Source organism: Anser brachyrhynchus (assembly GCF_964034855.1).
Source record: "Anser brachyrhynchus genome assembly, chromosome: 3".
Lineage (NCBI taxonomy): Eukaryota > Metazoa > Chordata > Aves > Anseriformes > Anatidae > Anser > Anser brachyrhynchus.
In genome coordinates, this window is record NC_137696.1 from 106,659,090 (window position 1) to 106,676,414 (window position 17,325).

General features: G+C 37.1%; 1 protein-coding gene across 33 annotated transcripts in view; it reads right to left on the reverse strand.

Annotated features, from left to right (window-relative positions):
- MYT1L (myelin transcription factor 1 like) overlaps window positions 1–17,325 on the reverse strand; it is a 331,277-nt gene that overhangs the window by 2,130 nt on the left and 311,822 nt on the right. For 26 of the 33 annotated variants that reach the window (XM_080588548.1, XM_080588549.1, XM_080588526.1 and 23 more), the window contains 4 exons: window positions 6,464–6,555; window positions 5,508–5,617; window positions 981–1,124; window positions 1–663 (listed from right to left, as the gene is read on the reverse strand). The exon at window positions 1–663 is cut by the window's left edge and continues 2,130 nt beyond it. In XM_080588548.1, coding sequence (XP_080444674.1) covers window positions 523–663; window positions 981–1,124; window positions 5,508–5,617; window positions 6,464–6,555 — 487 coding nt within the window. In that variant the 3' untranslated portion in view covers window positions 1–522. The remainder of the gene's footprint in view (window positions 664–980; window positions 1,125–5,507; window positions 5,618–6,463; window positions 6,556–17,325) is intronic. The other 7 variants (XM_080588537.1, XM_080588556.1, XM_080588547.1 and 4 more) reach the window with 1 other exon arrangement.

Here is a 17,325-nt window from a genome sequence, read left to right on the forward strand (position 1 = left end):
TTTGCAACCAATTCTTGCTATGAAACAATATGCACACAAAATGTATTTCTTAAATCCCATAAAATCCTCCAACATGAGGCAAAATGATAGTGTTTAAAAAGTGGCTGCAGACTGCAACATTGTCATTCAAAGCTGTTTTTTTTTTTTGTCCATTTCAGTTCAAAATACTAAAACATTTAATCACTAAAGCATTAAAAAGAATTTACACTCTATTTATTTTGATCAGCTTACCTCTTCAGAAATATATATACCCCAAAAATGTGCATACATTAGCAGCTATAAACATTACATGGCATATCACACTATGTCAGCTTATATGAAAACGTACAAAATGTGAATGTATTCAAAAAACTATTCTGCAGTTACTATCTTTAAAGCAAGACATAAAATCATTATGAAGTCTTGTAAGCATAACACTGTTTCAAACAGAAATAAATATATAACACTTTCTGGTAAATTACAGCAGCAAAAAACAAGAGGCATCCTTTTTTTAAGCAAGACTTTCACCACTATAGCAGCTGTTCAGACCTGAATTCCTCTCACAGCCTGCTTTATATTTTCCAGTAGGGCTTTATTTTCTGGACTCTGATAACGATCTTGATTTGTATACATGTCCGTCAAAGTGGTCACGTAAGCATCAAAATTTTGTTCATTGATTGGTTCCTACGAGATATTAAATAGTAGTTCATATACAACTTTTATTTTCTTAACCGTATATTCATTTAAGCATAACATATTATCAAGGCATATCGCCACCACTTTTTATAATATTTAAAATGCCTATTTAGTTCTTACTTAATTTTACAGGATACACTGGAACAGGCCCTCCATGTCTTTGTTAGCAGTTAAATGTATCTTTATGGTTTCAGTGTTGTTACCACAAATATCCAACTGGTTGATATAAACATAAAAAAGACATCTATTGTATGAAGTGAACTGAAGATCGCCAAATTCCTTAACTTGTGCTCTCAATCACTTACCATATGTGGCAGCTGGATATTAGCTAGACTATGAATTAAAGACTGGCTTAAATTGGCCAATTCATGAAGAAGAGACTCATTTTGCTGTTCAATTACTTTGTTCTCCTCTTCTATCGTCTTCAGGTTGCTCTCCATTGTGGTAATCTAAAATGGACAAATTTGTGTACAATGTAATATAAGGCAAGCTATTATTAAGCATGTGCTCATCAAAGGGAGTGATAACAGATATACCAGAGAAAGGAGAGAAAAATTTTAAGATTATTCATTGAAACTAAAAACGGCTTGCTTGAGTCTACAATTCTTATAATTGTAAAAGGCTTCTAGTTCCAACTGTAAGTTGTTTAATGGCTTGTCTTTTTAATATTGGCAATAATGAATGGACTTGGACTTAGTTCCACTGTTTTAGAGCTTTTTTTTTTTTTTTTTTAAATTGAAAGACATTACAAAGGACCTTAGTTCTGCACATTCCTCCATGTGGTTTAACACTTCCACTCCTAGCAGCCTACCATGCTCCTAGTCAATGGGACATTCTGCAGTAAGTCATTTATTTCCTATATTTTTTGCAACACATATATTGCTAGTTAAACATGCACTCCTTGCTACCAGCGTTCAGCTCTTTGTAATTATATTTTGATTCTGTGCAAATTCATAGGGTTGCTTTTGAAAGCTGAACAATGCACAATATTTCAATGTATATACAAATTCTGAATGTGTTTTAATAAATACAACTTGCAAAACTGAAGAAAACTTGCACACAGTGAAGTGAGTGGATTTTTGGAGCACGTCCACTTGTATAGTTGAATACAACTGAGAGTATGTGCTGCTGGTGTTCCCAGGTGACCAGCCACAAAATATCTCCAGTCTTGTGTGGTGCTGGGCTTGAGCATTGCAGAGGCAACTTACCAAGCTCATGCAGAGCACAGTACTAAGAAAGCTATACGGATTTCAGATGAGCATTGGATTATGTTCAACCCATCAAGAGCACATGAAGAGCTCACTCGTACCTGTTAACACTTTTCTTTAGAGACTTGTCCTTACTTTCCACACTGGATGACAACTGTTAACAGTTATTACAAACTATGCAGTGTGTGCTTGTGTGTGTAGGTTAAAACAAGCATTGACAAGAGGGCAGAAAAAGAAGCCAGAGAAGTGGAAAAAATGCTAAAGAACACAAGGTTTTAAATTCCCAAAATAAGCTTAATCCATTTCTACTTCGGCATAGAGAGCGAACAGTGGAAAGAATCAATAGAATTTAAACACTGAGTTAAAGTTTGTTTGTGCAGTAGTAGCAGGCAGAAGGGGAAAAGATTATGTGAATATTAACTTGACCAGATTCACTAAATTTTGGCAATTTCTGTCATAATCCTGTCATAATCAGGTTGTTAGATGCCTCGAGTTTTATTGTAGATCCAGAGTTTTACTCTGCTTATGGAAATATAACACATTGGTTGATAGACATAACTTTGACAAGAGATGTGGCAACATAATCTTTAAGTAGCTCTGACTTTGACTACAGTTGTATATATAGCAACTAATCCAACCTGTCAGTACTGCAGGGGCTTGATCTGTCATAATTAATTGATGTTGAGTTATTTCTACAACATATTATAGTAGACAAAATACTTTTCTTCAGCTTTGCAACTGGAAACACATTCTCCTCTCTTATTTTGCTTTCAGCTTGTGCATGTTAGAGAGCAACTCTGTATGCAGACACAAAGCATCATTCATAGGTGCTTGTTATAGTCAGTTGTGCTCCGATATTTACCCTAAAAACTGTTTTTTATATTACAAACCAACACGAAGAGCTTGAGGTCAATGAAGGCCCATTTAAGTATGACATGGTGCTGCTGTCCCATGATAATTTAAACAGCTAGAAAATCTATCAAAATTTATAGTTGAGCACTGCCACCTGAATAGATTTTTTTTTCCATTGGGTTGTGTCATGTCACATGCTGACTATCTGAAAATTATTTGCAGATTCCCCACCCCACCCCACCCCCAAATAAATATGTGTTTCTACCCCTCTCATGCTTTCAGACTGGAATGTTAAATTTAAAAAAAAAATAAAATACTAGAAGATATTAATTTAAAAATGCCTTTTTCCAAGTCTTATCAAAAGGGCAGCTGAGTAGAGGAGAGTGTTATGAATGTCCCAACTGAGAAACAGTCTGCAGCATGACTTCTCACTGTATTTAATATAAAAAATTCTATATGGAAGGGAAGTCCCAGGTGTAGGAAAAATTTTCACTGGCATTTACAATCATATGGGATGAAAATACATATGAAATGTAACTTTTGCTAGTTCTGGTGTTCACAGAGTTACCACTATTTTCCCATTGTGTATTTCCCACCTGTGAAGTTTTATTAAAATACAGGCGGTACAATGTTTTGTTCTTTTTTTTTTTTTTTTAAAAAAAAAGGTTTACCAGTAAACATTTTATTATACTTAATATAATTTTACTGTTGAAAAAGGAGGGAACTGTTGACTGATCTTAATAGATTGATAATGACTATGATATAACTATGTGTTGGAAATGTAAATTTCTTATCTTAGGAGAGTGCAGTAATTCAAAACTGAAGCCTCTGAATTTTTGTGAAGTTTGACTCAGCTGGGATTTTCTGATGGGCATCAGTTGCTACTTGGGTTAGAACTGGTAAGTATTAGACCAGACTGCCCAGGGTGGCTGGGGAGTCTCTGATGTTGTAGGCAGTAATGAACAGGTAGACAAGCATCTGCCAGAACTGGCTTAGGAAGAGCTACAGAGCAGGGAGGGAAGAAGACAGGTGGATAAAATAACCTTGCAAGGTCTCCTATAGCTCTATTTTCCAGAATTCCAATTATTTTAATGACAGTATGTTTCATTGCCAATCATTTTACCCTTTTCCTTAATCTGTTGCACCAAGGTGTGAAAAACATCCTTTGAACTTGATCAAAGTTCAAGTAAAATCATCAGTTGAGGGTTTTTTGTTTTGTTTTGTTTTTCCAACACTATGCAGTGCTCCCAGGTAGGGCCTTATCTGATTTCCTAAGAGTATGCAAAGTCTGAGGTGTGAAAGCTGGAACTGAGATTACTGAAGTACAGTTTCTGTACTCATTTCAGGTCAAAACTTGATGTGAAACTACTAGCTAAATCTATTAAAATTAATGCATATTTCATGTCTGTGATAGTGTTTTCATGGCTTTATTTTTTTTTTAATTTATATGGACACAAAACAAAAATGCAGAAAGTTATTGAAACTGGAGCATTTACTTCAAATACATTTTAAGTTAGCCAAACTGCTTTAAGTTTTTTAAAATCTCAGCCAAATCAGTCTATGTGAATAGCACCTAAAGCACAGTATTAACCAAAGAAAACAAATGGCAGCTTCCAAGCTGCCAGCTTCAAAACTTGGGACCAAATCCTACCGATATTATATATATTGTTTTCTGCTACTGATTAGTCTTCTTGCTTTACATTCTTGCAGATTTTGTTCCCATTACCCTACAGTTATACTTGATGATATCAGAAAAATGTGTGAAACACAAGTGTTACATAAAGTGCAATATAAATTTGGCTAACACTTAGAAGTCAAAGAAAAATAGGCTGAAAGGGACATATCCTGCCCCTGTTTATGAGTATACAAGAGGGTGAGGACAATGGACATGGGACTCTTCTCTGCAAGCAGTACACAAAGAAGTAGCGTGGAAGAGTCATCTCAGTTTCTATCAGTATCAATGGGCATTCAATGACTATGATCATGGGACTAAAGAATGACAAACAGTGAGAACTGTGGCAAAGCTTACTGTTACTGTCTGTATTCAAATCATGTGTAGACAACAGCACCAGACACTAAGTTGGACAATGGAAAATGTCAGGAAGGAATTCAATTAGTTTCCTTCTTTTTCCTTTTCCATTCAGTGTTAGGACTGGTGAAAAAGGAAAATAAAATGAGGTTTTAGATAGTCTAATGTTAGCTTTTCCTTGTTTTCAATAGATTTATGGGGAACCTAAAAGGATTTAAGCTGGATCTGTGAAACCACTTTTGCTGCCAAGGGCTATACTTAGTGTACTAAACAATGAAGTGAAACAGGTATTCACTTCCCTATCTAAATTTCCTTTGAAATACAAACCTGACAAAAGCCATATTATTCATCTGGGCTCCTTTGTCTTGCAACTTATGTTAATGACCATAATCTAACCTAACATTTTAACTGCTATTAGAAATCACAGAATCACAGAATTGTAGGGGTTGGAAGGAACCTCAAGAAATCATCGGGTCCAACCCCCAAATGTGTATAGAGCCTTACCAAGGGGAAATACAATGCTGAACTGGCCACTGTTTTAGACAGTATAATTTGCTAAGGCTTTTTTTCCTTTTCCCATGGTTGTAACTGATGAGAAAATTGCATAATGGATATTGTTTACTGATTTTATAAATTGCTCACATATAAATATGTGAGAATATGAAAGGCTACAATATATTTCCCATATTTCTTTTAATCATTTTTTTTTAGAAAAAGCATCTGAATTTAGGGCTTCATAAAACTGTTACCTGAGTTCTGAGTTTAATCATATCAGCTTCCATCTGGGAGTTGGATTCATTTAGTTCCTTGATTTCTTCATCTAACTGTTTAATTTCTTCATCATTTTCTATACCTATGTGATATAAGAATAAAAGGGGTGTTAAAATAACTAAGCTTTAAATCGTAGTTCAGCAAATTAATTATTTCCATATTTGAAATTAAATTTATTTCAAGTCATAGTACAAAAGAAAAAAATATATAAATAAAGCATTCTTCAACCTTGTGTTCTGAAGTTAAAACAGTGCTTTCCCACTACTTTTAAAAATTGCAATAATTTTCCAAATAGAGTGATGAAAATACCCAGAGAATCAATGACACCCTTTCTCTTTTTGTATTTTGATTTTAACTTTGAATTAAAAGAAAGGTACCCATAGCAACAAATTCTGCTGCACTGTCATATGTAACTTATTTGAAGGGTTATGTCCATTTATAGATCTGAAGGGAAAGAAAATATCTTAACCTGTTCTCTTCATATGACAGTGTTTTCAAAATTATTTGTAACTAATTTAGAAGATTTTTTTTTCCATAACGGTGTGAAATTTTGTTGATGCATTAGGATATTGTGATTTGTCTGTTGGTTTTAATAATTTAATATCATTTTAATAATTTTTGAATCCTGCAACAACATATGACCACCTATCCACCTTGGTGAATGAGATATGAACAGGAAAATTACAATCATATATTCTACTTAGAAATATTTTAGTGTTTTAGATCTATATAAGCACAACAAACCTGTCTGTCCCACTCCACTGTTGGCTCAGATTTCCACAGCATAAAGCCCAGTTTCAGTTCTACTGACAGTGAATTCAGTGTTTTTACTACAAAGATTTACACAAACAGGAAAAAGCCCATAGAGTAGTGATAACTTTAGCTTACAAAGAAGTAATATTTAAAAAGGTAATGATTAAAAATTTACCATTACTGGCCCGCTGCTTTATTGTTAACATTTGTTCTCCAGACAGCTTTGCTTTCTTCATTGCTGAAGTAGCTCTGGGGCATCCTGATAAACTGTGAACAGTAAAGAGCCTGTTAATTTTGATAGGTCATTGAAAATAAATCTGTAATCCAAAACTGTAATAAAAACAGTATTAGAGACAGTTTATTGTCACTGCCCAGCACTGAAAGAGTGTGTTAGTCAGAAAAAAAAAAAGAAAAAAAAAAGACAAAAAAAAAAAGACATACCAGTAGTGATTTCATGGTTTTATTCTTCCATCCAAATTCTTTTTGTATAGACAGCTAATATAAAAGTCGGATATATCTTGTAAAAGTATAAACTAGGGAACAACAGTCCTATTTTCTAAAGCTGCAATGCTTTATTAAAAAGATGTATTTTAAAAACAGTTACTGTGCAAATACTGCCCCTTGGATTTAAATGCCCACTCTTTGAATTTCCACACATTTTAATTCACGTGTCCAAACAGGTACCTGAATGCTGACAGAAGGGGACATGAGCTACTGGTTGCATCCAAATAACTAACCCTTATAAGCTATGCTTCTCTTTGTGAATATCACCTATGGAGCCACATAAATTGCTTCTTGAAAAAGCAGTAACTACATGTTAGTTTTTCTGTTGAACCCAAAGAAAAGTCATTCCCAAATTCAAAGATAAGAGTATATGCAAAGTTTCTGCATCATTTAATTGGCTTCAATTTTGTATCACCTTATTTAATGAATTTCCTCTTATTTTTCCTTACTCTTTTTCAGGAGTTAGGATCATTAGGTATTGTACCAACTGCATTAGTTTACTCTTATTTTGATCCTCAGCCTTTTCCTCTCTAATGGTCTTAACAGCTAGGTAAACCCTCAAAATAAAACTATCCCCCAAAACAGCCCATAAGTCCGGTATCCCTACTCCACACAGAGCAACATGAAACCTGGATGCCTGAATTGCACATACCGGAAATTACAGGATAATGAAAGAAAAAGTATAGTCACAAGTATTAGAAATTTAGACATTCAGTGTGCTTATATCCAACCTTTAGTGCCTAAACCCCATCTTATTTCCAGGGTCCAGTCAGACACACCTAGCTTGCAGGACTGCCTAACCTTCCCAGCTTGTCGGAAAGGCTACCTTTACTAGTATTATATACTCCAGGCTCTTCAGATTATGCTCTCGTGCTGTGGCCCCAGGCATAATACCTTATATTTACACTATTAAGTTTCTTACTTTTCAAAAACAGAGCGGTCACATTCCAGCTACCTAGTATCAGCAGTCTCTGGCCTGTGCTATCACCTTTGGAAAGCTATCTGTTGGAAGGGTAGGATATATCACCTATTCCTCTGCTGCAATTCAAGCATATTGGCACTAGGTGTCTTCTGCCTAAACTTGAAACGGAAAGAGCTGGGTCCTGTAGGAACTGAGGGAGAGTTGCTTTACATAGATTTCCTGCCTTCTCCTACAGGCACTGTGCACCCAGATGAGACATGGGCTAGTGAGGGGAAAGGCAGAAGGTCTGCTAGGGAGGATGCAGAAGGCTTCTGGATCCTGCAGCTAAACTGATTGTATTCTTCCTCACTAGTGATCTAATAGGCACAGATGGAGGATGACTTTGACTAAAATGTCTTTCTTTCCATGATACCGTGTCCCCAAATACCTGACTAGAGCCTCATTTGACCTTTTTGCCCTTTACATACATGGCTTTAACATGTGCATCATTGCAGTGCTATGAGTACTTTTAGTTTGTTATGTTCTTGTCTTTAGAAGAGGTCTTGTATGAACAGATGCTCCTGACTTTTCCTGTAGCTTTGCTTAATTTAAGAGAACAGTCTGTACTCCCAGAGGTACCAGACTCAACACATGGGAAGATACCGAAGTCAGACCATGCCATCAACTTCCTCTGCAGGTCTTTATTAGCAAATCTGTCTCTCCACTAGTTGGATATGGTAATGTAAGTGGATTAGTTCACTTTCCAGGCACTTAGAATTTCAATGAAAAATATACTAAAGTATATTTCACTTGGCTACATTCCTCAGAAATAGATAAAACAAGATAGCTATATGCATCCTCTTTGTCCAGTTCTGTTGTTAAGTTACCTAAAAATACTTCAAATCATTCAAAAAGTAGCTTAGGACTTTGGGGATTTTACTCTACACGGACATTCTACCTCTTCCTTTCTATCTTCTTGACTATGCTTACTTGTCCTAGAGGTATTTTTTTTTTATTATTTTTTATTTTTAAGTTGAAAACAACCAAAAGAGGACAGGACATATGGAAAGATAAGAAGAGAAAAAGGGCTAAGTCAGCATTACACCAGAAGCAGACTTGTACAAAAGCTGAACCTCACTATGTGGGAAATTAACCAAAAAGCTTCAGCTGAGATTCCTGTGAGACTGGGAGTAGCTCCAGATTTCTAGGAGACTACTAGGCTACTGGGGATAGAAGAAGACAGAAGACTACTTCTGGAGACAGAAAAAGAGCAGGTATGATTGTATTTGTCTCAAATATTTTGAGACAAGATTTTACTTGTACAAAAGAGTAGAAGTGAATTCCATTTCAGCACTTCAAGAGTATACTGGTTTATATAAACCAGTATACTGGTTTTATACTGGTTTTAGAGTAATTTTCTTAGTAATTTTCCTAGTAGCTCACATGATTCTGTGTTTTGGATGTGTGATGAAAAAGTGGTGATAACACATGGATGTTTCAGTTGTTGCAGAGCAGTGCTCACACAGAGCCAAGGACTTTTCTGCTCCTTCTGCTGCCTGGCCAGCGAGGAGGATGGGAGTGCACCAGGAGCTGTGAGGGGACACAGCCAGGACAGCTGGCCCAGGCTGACCAAAGGGATGTCCCACAGCGTGTGGCATCATGCTCAGCAATAAAACTGGGGGAAAGAAGAAAAAAAGGGGGGAAGTTGGGAGTGATGGCATTTGTCTTCCCAAGTAACCACTGTACATGATGAGCCCTGCTTTACTGAAAAGGGTTGAACATCTGCCTGCCAAAGTGAAGTATTGAATGAATTCCTTATTTTGCTTTGCTTGTGCACACACCTTTTGCTTTACTTATCAAGTTGTCTATCTCAGCCCATAAGTTTTCTCACCTTTACCTTTCTGATTCTCTTCCGCATCCCATTGGGCAAGGAGTGAGCAAGTGACAGTGTGGGACTTACCTGCCAATTGGCATTAAAACACAACAAAGAGTTAAGGAAAATATGCTGTAAGAATCTCAAAAAAAAAAAAAAAAAAAAAATGACAAACATGCTAGCTAGTAGTTTTGATAAGGATAATATCAAGTTTAAATTCTTTATAGTTGATGCCTGTGTCATAGGCTTTCTATTACAAGTGAAATTAGTATGAAATCCTAGTTTGGTTTATTTTTTTATTTTTTAATAAAACTTATACTGACTTTTAAACAAATATGGAAGTCTTCTGCTTGTTCACTCTAGTAAAGAACTTATAAAATTAATCACAGTTATCTCCCTTGCTGCTGCCATTATTCTTATACACATGAGAAATCATGCAGAAGAACACATAAACATAGTCGAGCTTTCTTTTCGTAATAAAAAAAATAATAAGGCTTTCTATTGACATTGCTGAGGGTATGTCTGTAATAAATACAGTATACACATACTAACACATCATTTATCTCTGTCAGATTGTGGATGCCATAGGGCTTGAAGCTACAGCATTTTAGGTGTAGCTGTGAGAAGCACCAATACCCAGCTCTTTCTTCCCTCTGAATTTCTGATTCAGCAGGAGCTGTGTGTGCTGCTGCCACAGAGACAAGTCACCAACAGCCAGCTGGTCATTAGCACCATGTCTTCTTAAGATGCCATGCCTTTTGGTTCTCACTGAATTTCTACTGTCAGGCTTAATCTCTAACTTGAGAAAAAAAAAAAAAAAAAAGAAAAAGTGCAGTCTGGCATATCATCCTTGAAAGCCAGTCTCTGTAATAATTTATAAAATACTGTGAAAACAGGCCCAGTCAGCATAGGTTCATGAAAGGCAAGTCCTGCCTGACCAACCTCATCTCCTATGACCAGGTAATCTGCGTAGTGGATGAGGGAAAGGCAGTTGATATAGTCTACCGAGACTTCAGCAAAGCCTTTGACAGGGTCTCCCACAGCATTCTCCTGGAGAATCTGGCAGCCCATGGCTTTGACAAGTACACTCTTTGCTGGGTTAAAAACTGGCTGGACAGCCGGGCCCAGAGAGTGATGGTGAACGGAGTGAAATCCAGCTGGCGACCAGTCACCAGTGGTGTTCCCCAGGGGTTGGTGTTGGGGCCCATCCTCTTTAATATCTTTGTTGATGATTTAGACGATGGAATTGAGTGTACCCTTCGTAACTTTGCAGATGACACCAATATGGGGGGAAGTGTTGATCTGCTGGAGGGTAGGAAGGCCCTGCAGGGGGACCTGGACAGGTTGGATCAATGGGCAGAGGCCAATGGGACGAGGTTCAACATGGCTAAATGCTGGATCCTGCACTTTGGTCACAACAACCCCATGCAATGCTACAGGCTTGAGGCAGACTGGCTGGAAAGCTGTGCAGAGGAAAAGGATCTGGGGGTGTTGGTCGATGCTCACCTGAACATGAGCCAGCAGTGTGCCCAGGTGGCCAAGAAGGCCAACGACATTCTGGCTTGTACCAGGAATAGTGTAGCCAGCAGGACCAGGGAGGTGATCGTTCCCCTGTACTCAGCTCTGGCAAGGCCACACCTCCAGTACTGTGTTCAGTTTTGGGCCCCTCGCTACAAGAAGGACATCGAGGCCCTGGAGCGTGTCCAGAGAAGGGCTACAAAGCTGGTGAAGGGCCTGGAACACAAGTCCTATGAGGAGCGGCTGAGGGAACTGGGCTTGTTTAGTCTGAAGAAGAGAAGGCTCAGGGAAGACCTTATTGCTCTCTACAACTATCTGAAAGGAAGTTGTGGGGAGCTGGGGGTTGACCTCTTCTCACAGGTAACTAGTGATAGGACTAGCAGGAATGGCTTCAAATCGCGCCAAGGGAGGTTTAGGTTAGAAATTAGGAGATATTCTTTCTCAGAAAGAATAGTCAGGCATTGTAACAGGTTGCCAAGGGATGTGGTGGCGTCACTGTCCCTGGGGGTGTTCAAGGAAAGGTTGGACGTGGTGCTTAGGGACATGGTTTAGTGGGTGATGTTGGTGGTAGGGTGAAGGTTGGACCAGATGATCTCAGAGATATTTTCCAACCTTAATGATTCTGTGATTCTGTGAAACCCAGTCATCTGCAAGTTAAGCAGAAACACTTATATGCACAAATTAGGATAAAGTATATATGTATGCACTACAAATATATATATACGTATATATGGTGATCACATTTGTTAAGAGTTGAACACAATGTGAAGAATTCATTTTCTTCCTTGTTTAGGAATCTGGTAACATTTCTGCAACCTATGCCTAAACTTACATTCACTGGATTTAGAAAATAAGGTGAAATTAGTCCCCAGATAAAAGGAAAATTACTGGAGGGAAAAAAAAAAAGTTTGAAAGGGATATCTCAGTCTTAGTTTAAGTTTACCAAGAAATCTAGTTTAAAAAAAAGAAATGTGGGCTAAAATGCTGAACTGCTTCAAGAATGTAATTTCACTGTATTCAGGGATACAAACAAGAAAGGCTAGCTGAGTGGAGGGATCATTGATCAATGGATTAATTGTCTGGGTGACTGATTTTAGTTATCTGGGTTCCAGCTGTGCTCTGTTACCTTTTTTATTTATTTTTATTTTTTTTTCCTCAGCAGACAGATGTAGTCTGGTCCATCTTGGAGCTGAAGGAATTGTACTTGGCCTATCAAGTGAAGAAAACATTTCCAAAGAGGGAAGTAGGGATGTGGGAAAGGAGCAGACATAGGTCAAATAAAAGGCAACTTTTATATTTGGTGTGTGAAGTGCTGAAGTTTACAGAGAAAGAACAGGAAGTAAAGAAACCAGAGGCTTAATCTGGAGTAACCAAAAAGCATCCTGAGCGCTAACTTTATAAACATTATAAGATGTTAATAGATTCACTACCACAGTGGTTTTTTGTTTGTTTTTTTTTTTGTTTGTTTCAAAAGTTAAGAAAATGAAACATTTTTCCTGTTTATTACAAGTAGCATCACCCACAGACTAAAGAAAGACTAAAGGGACCTCTGCTGACTAGAGATAGATCCAAAACAAGCCCCACATTAAATCCTTTTGAAATGCTGGGAAATATAGATCACACTGAAAACTACTGCTTCATTTTGTTAACGGATGAAACTTACTCTTACAACTAAGCTTCTGAGCTGTTTGGTAATGTTTGAAGTTCAAGTTAAGTGATCAAACTCAGTGATCAAAGTGGCTCTTTCCTTGGTTTAATATTAAACCCATGAGCCATTCATTATTTTTCTTTCTATGTTGAGGGGTATCAGCTGTAGAGATTTCCTTATTCCCATGAGGAAACTCTGCTACACACCTGAAAAGATGAAATACTCTATGAACAACTCCAGCAGAGATAAAAGAAACCCTCCCTGCCCAACATTCATTTTTATTTACACTCAAGGGTGACTGGCTTATCCCCAGCTTCTTATTGAACTGCAACGTCCAGACTGAAGGAGTCCAGGATTGTTAGCAGTAGATAGGTTCTGCAAACAAGGTAGTTTTGTTTGTGTTTCTGCCTAAAGAATTTTTGGGTGCATTTACATTTCACACCTGAATGCTGGTGTAGGAGAACTTTCACTTAAATTTTCAGTCATGAGGGAAATACAAGTTAAGAGGACTAAAAGCCTGATGCAGTGTGGAAAGTAGCAGCTTCTAATCCAAGCTGTTTTCTGAAGCTGCTAAAGAAAGTAGCTGAGATTTGATTTTGTTTAAATAAATCTTGCATTGGTTCTAGAACTTAGAAGCATCAAAACACAACTCAAGTGGCTAAAGAAGAAATATAGGTATTATGATTAAAAACAAAATGTGAACTTCTCAATATTTTAATGATACCAGATCACTGTTTGAGAAAGACTTCCTGTAAAGAACTACTTTCTTATCTTGGAGGGGAGGGTTAAAGTAGCATTAAATCAGGTTGGTCAAGCAACAAATGGACAAAAATAGAGTGAATGGTCATGATACCCACAAGCTGAGACAGTATTTGTTTTTTATTCAAGATTTAAAAGGTAAAATAGTTTTATAGCTTAATTATGCTTATCCCCCCAAACAAAATAATAAAATAAAAATCAATTTATAAATAAATAAATAAAACAAAATAGAAAATATGCAGAACTGTGAACATTGCCAAACTGAGAGAAAAGGCTCTGAGAGAAGGCTCAATTTGAAAGGAATCACCCTGGGGCAACAGGAAAAAACAAAAAGGGTTATTGAATCTCAAAATGCTGCAACTTTAAGAACACTGCCAAATTTGCCCTTTATCTGGGCATGGCTACTCCTGAGGCAAATTTACATCAAGTTTTGTTCACTGAAGTTGCTTACTCAGCAAAGAGGCTCTGTGGGTGGGCTTCTCACATGTCCTAATGAGTGTTGACCTGTACCATCCCTGAACAGGGAAAGGGTTTTTGTCTTTTGTCCAGTGATGTAATAGCTGTTCAAAAATCCCTCATTACTCTCAGGTGAGGGAGGAAACGTTGCAGCATGTTCTGTGATTTGCAGGTGGCCCTAGCACCTGTTAAATTGCAGGGAAGGAGTGTGCACTCAATACAGCACCATTGAGCAGAGTCTCTTAGGAGCTGGGGGCCCAGCTTTGGTTACTGGAAAATTTATCAGCCTTTCTACTGTTCTATGATTGCATGTTACAGGACAGATGACCTGAAGACCAGTGAATTTACTGGTCAGTCAAACAGGGCACATAATGTTGTGAAGGAAAAGATAGGCTGAGACTTCCCTGTGTGTAAATAGGTAAGGTGTATCTCTAGCTAAATGTCTCTGATTAATGTGCTTGGGCAGGCAAAAATTTCAAGTGACCTGTTTAGTGACCAAGCCCTGCTAACTTTAGACACTTAAAATGAAGCACAGTTTCTCTAGGCCTGACACTAAACAAGAGAGAAAAAAGTACTTCAAGAGGAAAATCTGTCCCACCTGAAATCTAAAAAGCCATACAGTGATCTCTTTTTTTTTTTTTTTTTTTTTTTTTTTTTTTTTTTTAATGTGCTATGTCTGTAATGAGGACAAACAGGCTCATAACCTGAGATCTTCTGCTGAAGTGCCTGGAATCAAGGAGATGTGCCACTGCAAGCACATATACAAATTACTGTCTGCTGTAGTCAGCTCTGCTCAGCAAAATTTTTCTTGCTTATATTGTGCTGTCTGCTTTTTCTAGTATGAATTTCATATTATTTTCTCCTTGACTTTCCCAAGGTAAATAAGCCTCTTAAGTCCTTTTAGATTAGCTCTCTGTTAGGAGTCTTTCGGTTTAATAGACTGTACATTTGATTATAATGTTATTCCATCCTTCTTCCAGATTGTAATGAAAAGAGCTGGCAGAACTACCCACAGTTTAAGAGCCTAACTCCTTCAACGACCAGGCTTTGCTTGTAGTCACTCCTGACTTTTGTCAATTTTTAAGTGATCTGACTGCAATCGTCCACAATAGGTGTGTGCCTCAGGCTCATTTTTTTTTCTTTCCAAATGTCATAGGAAAAAAAATAAAAATCAATTTCTCAGAATATATTTGTATACCCTTGTTTTGGTAATATACATTGTTTTCTCCATATTGAGGGGGAAAAAACAATAATTCAGTGAATATTTCTAATTGTTTATAAATTGGAGCAAGACCTGACATTTCATGAGGTCTTGTTCTGAGTTTAGAGATACATTCTGCTGTCCTCATGAAAGTATACATGGATTTGGCAGAGTTATAAGCCTCTGACTGGACATGTTCAGTAGATAAGTGTTAGCATTTGGGTGCCAGACCCATGGTATATTTTGTGTGCGTGGCAACGGGGAGCACTCCAGGCCTTTCTCTGCCATTAGGTCTGTCCAGGGCAGCAGGGTGCAGGGAAGAAGGGTGCTTGCTAGGAGCAAAGCTGGTGAGACCAACTGACCTGTTCTGCTGGTGCTCAGGAGAAGCACATTAGAAGACTCTACTCAACCAGACAGGGCCTGGACATGGCCTCAAGCCATGTCTAAGGCTCAGGCCAACTAGCACTGTTCCCAGCATTGTCCCGGCACCATTTTAGTGGTTATCACAGTCTACAGTCACCAAAAGACAGCTTATGTACTGCCACTATAATTCTTAAATACAGGAATGGGTGTACAGACATGAGACACTGCACATCTGGGTATAAAAAGGTTTCCTGGTCTGCTTTACTGCTTATTTTGGCATAGCCTGGGAGTCTGCTTTTAATACCTGATGAATGGAAATCTGGATCAGACTGTATATTTTTTTAGTTTAATATTTTTCTTCTTTGTTTATATATTGTTACGCTTAATTTCCATGTTTCTCTCCTTGCCTTCTTAGAAATCTGTCAGCACATTTGCATGTCTCTCATCTTTCAGTAATGTCACCGTGATGACACTTGTCACTGTTAGTTGTAATTACTGTCAAATACAGTGAGTTTGGTTAATTCTTCTATGCTCTTAACATTGTATGACTTTCTCCTGCTGAATTGCAACCTAGAGCTTCTAGGGAAAAAAAATAAGAAGTAGAAAGCAGAAAAATAAACCTATGGCAGAGAGTGAACAGGCAGATAAACAAACAAAGAACAACAATAAAAATGAACAGCTTTAAAAAAATACTTAGTGAAATAATAATAATAAAGAGTGAATTAATGTTGGCTCAACTGTGGCAGTCTATTTGTCAACTTACTGTACTAACAAATAAAACAAAGGCCAAGAGTTGACTTGAAAAGAGGACTAGCTAGAAATAGGTACAACCAAATAACTGAATGAATTGCATATTAAAATCTTCTTACACATCTGGAGCCTGACCGTATTTATGTTTAATAAATGCATGAATGGAAGAACAAGAAAAATTTATTCTCTGCAAAGTTTTTACCACTTTCAGCATCATCTTCAACATAGCATATGAATAACTTTCATAAATAATTTTTAACCTTTTATTCCCCATACATATAATTTCTGGACACAAATTCCTTATAAGTGTGATGTTTTGGAAGTTTAGAGCATCCTGAGAATTCATTCAGACATTTTGATTGTTTATGTTTTAAAGAATGCTCACAAATATTTCTTTGTTGTTTTTACACACAATATTTTATCATGAAATACATCATTTTTGCACTATGGCTCACAGCACTGTAGCTATATATCTTCTGATGTCTTTAATTTGGATTAGTCCACAGTACTTTGTATCATATATATATATATATGTGACCTGATCTAACTTTACATTCTAGTTTCTTTTTTTTTTTTTAATTAAGCATCTGAGCTTTTCTCTTTGCATTTATTTGAAAACAACAGATATTATTATTATTTTTATTATTATTATTTATATTTTAGCTTTTATTTCAAATCAGCTTTCTATTCTGCCAAAGAGCTGATTCCTGTTAGGAACTGATTGCCTCCATCTAAATTCTAGGCACTTTTATTTCACCATGAACTGACAGGAGAAATGGAGAAATGAACTGAGGCACTAGCATTTTAGTATCTCAGGTGGCTTAAGGTAATGTAAGTCCTGCTGTCTTATCTACAGGCCTCATACAATACTGCATCAACACAAAGGCTATTTCAGGTCCAAGGCTCTGCAGGAATGATTTTGTTAAAGTAACAGAAGTTGCAATCCTACGTAGAAAACACTAAAAAATCATAATAATCAGAGTTTTTCTCAGGCTCAGTCATTTAACAAGGGGCAATGATCAGCTTCCACATCCCTCTTGAGCATTTTTCTTCTAGGCTGCCAC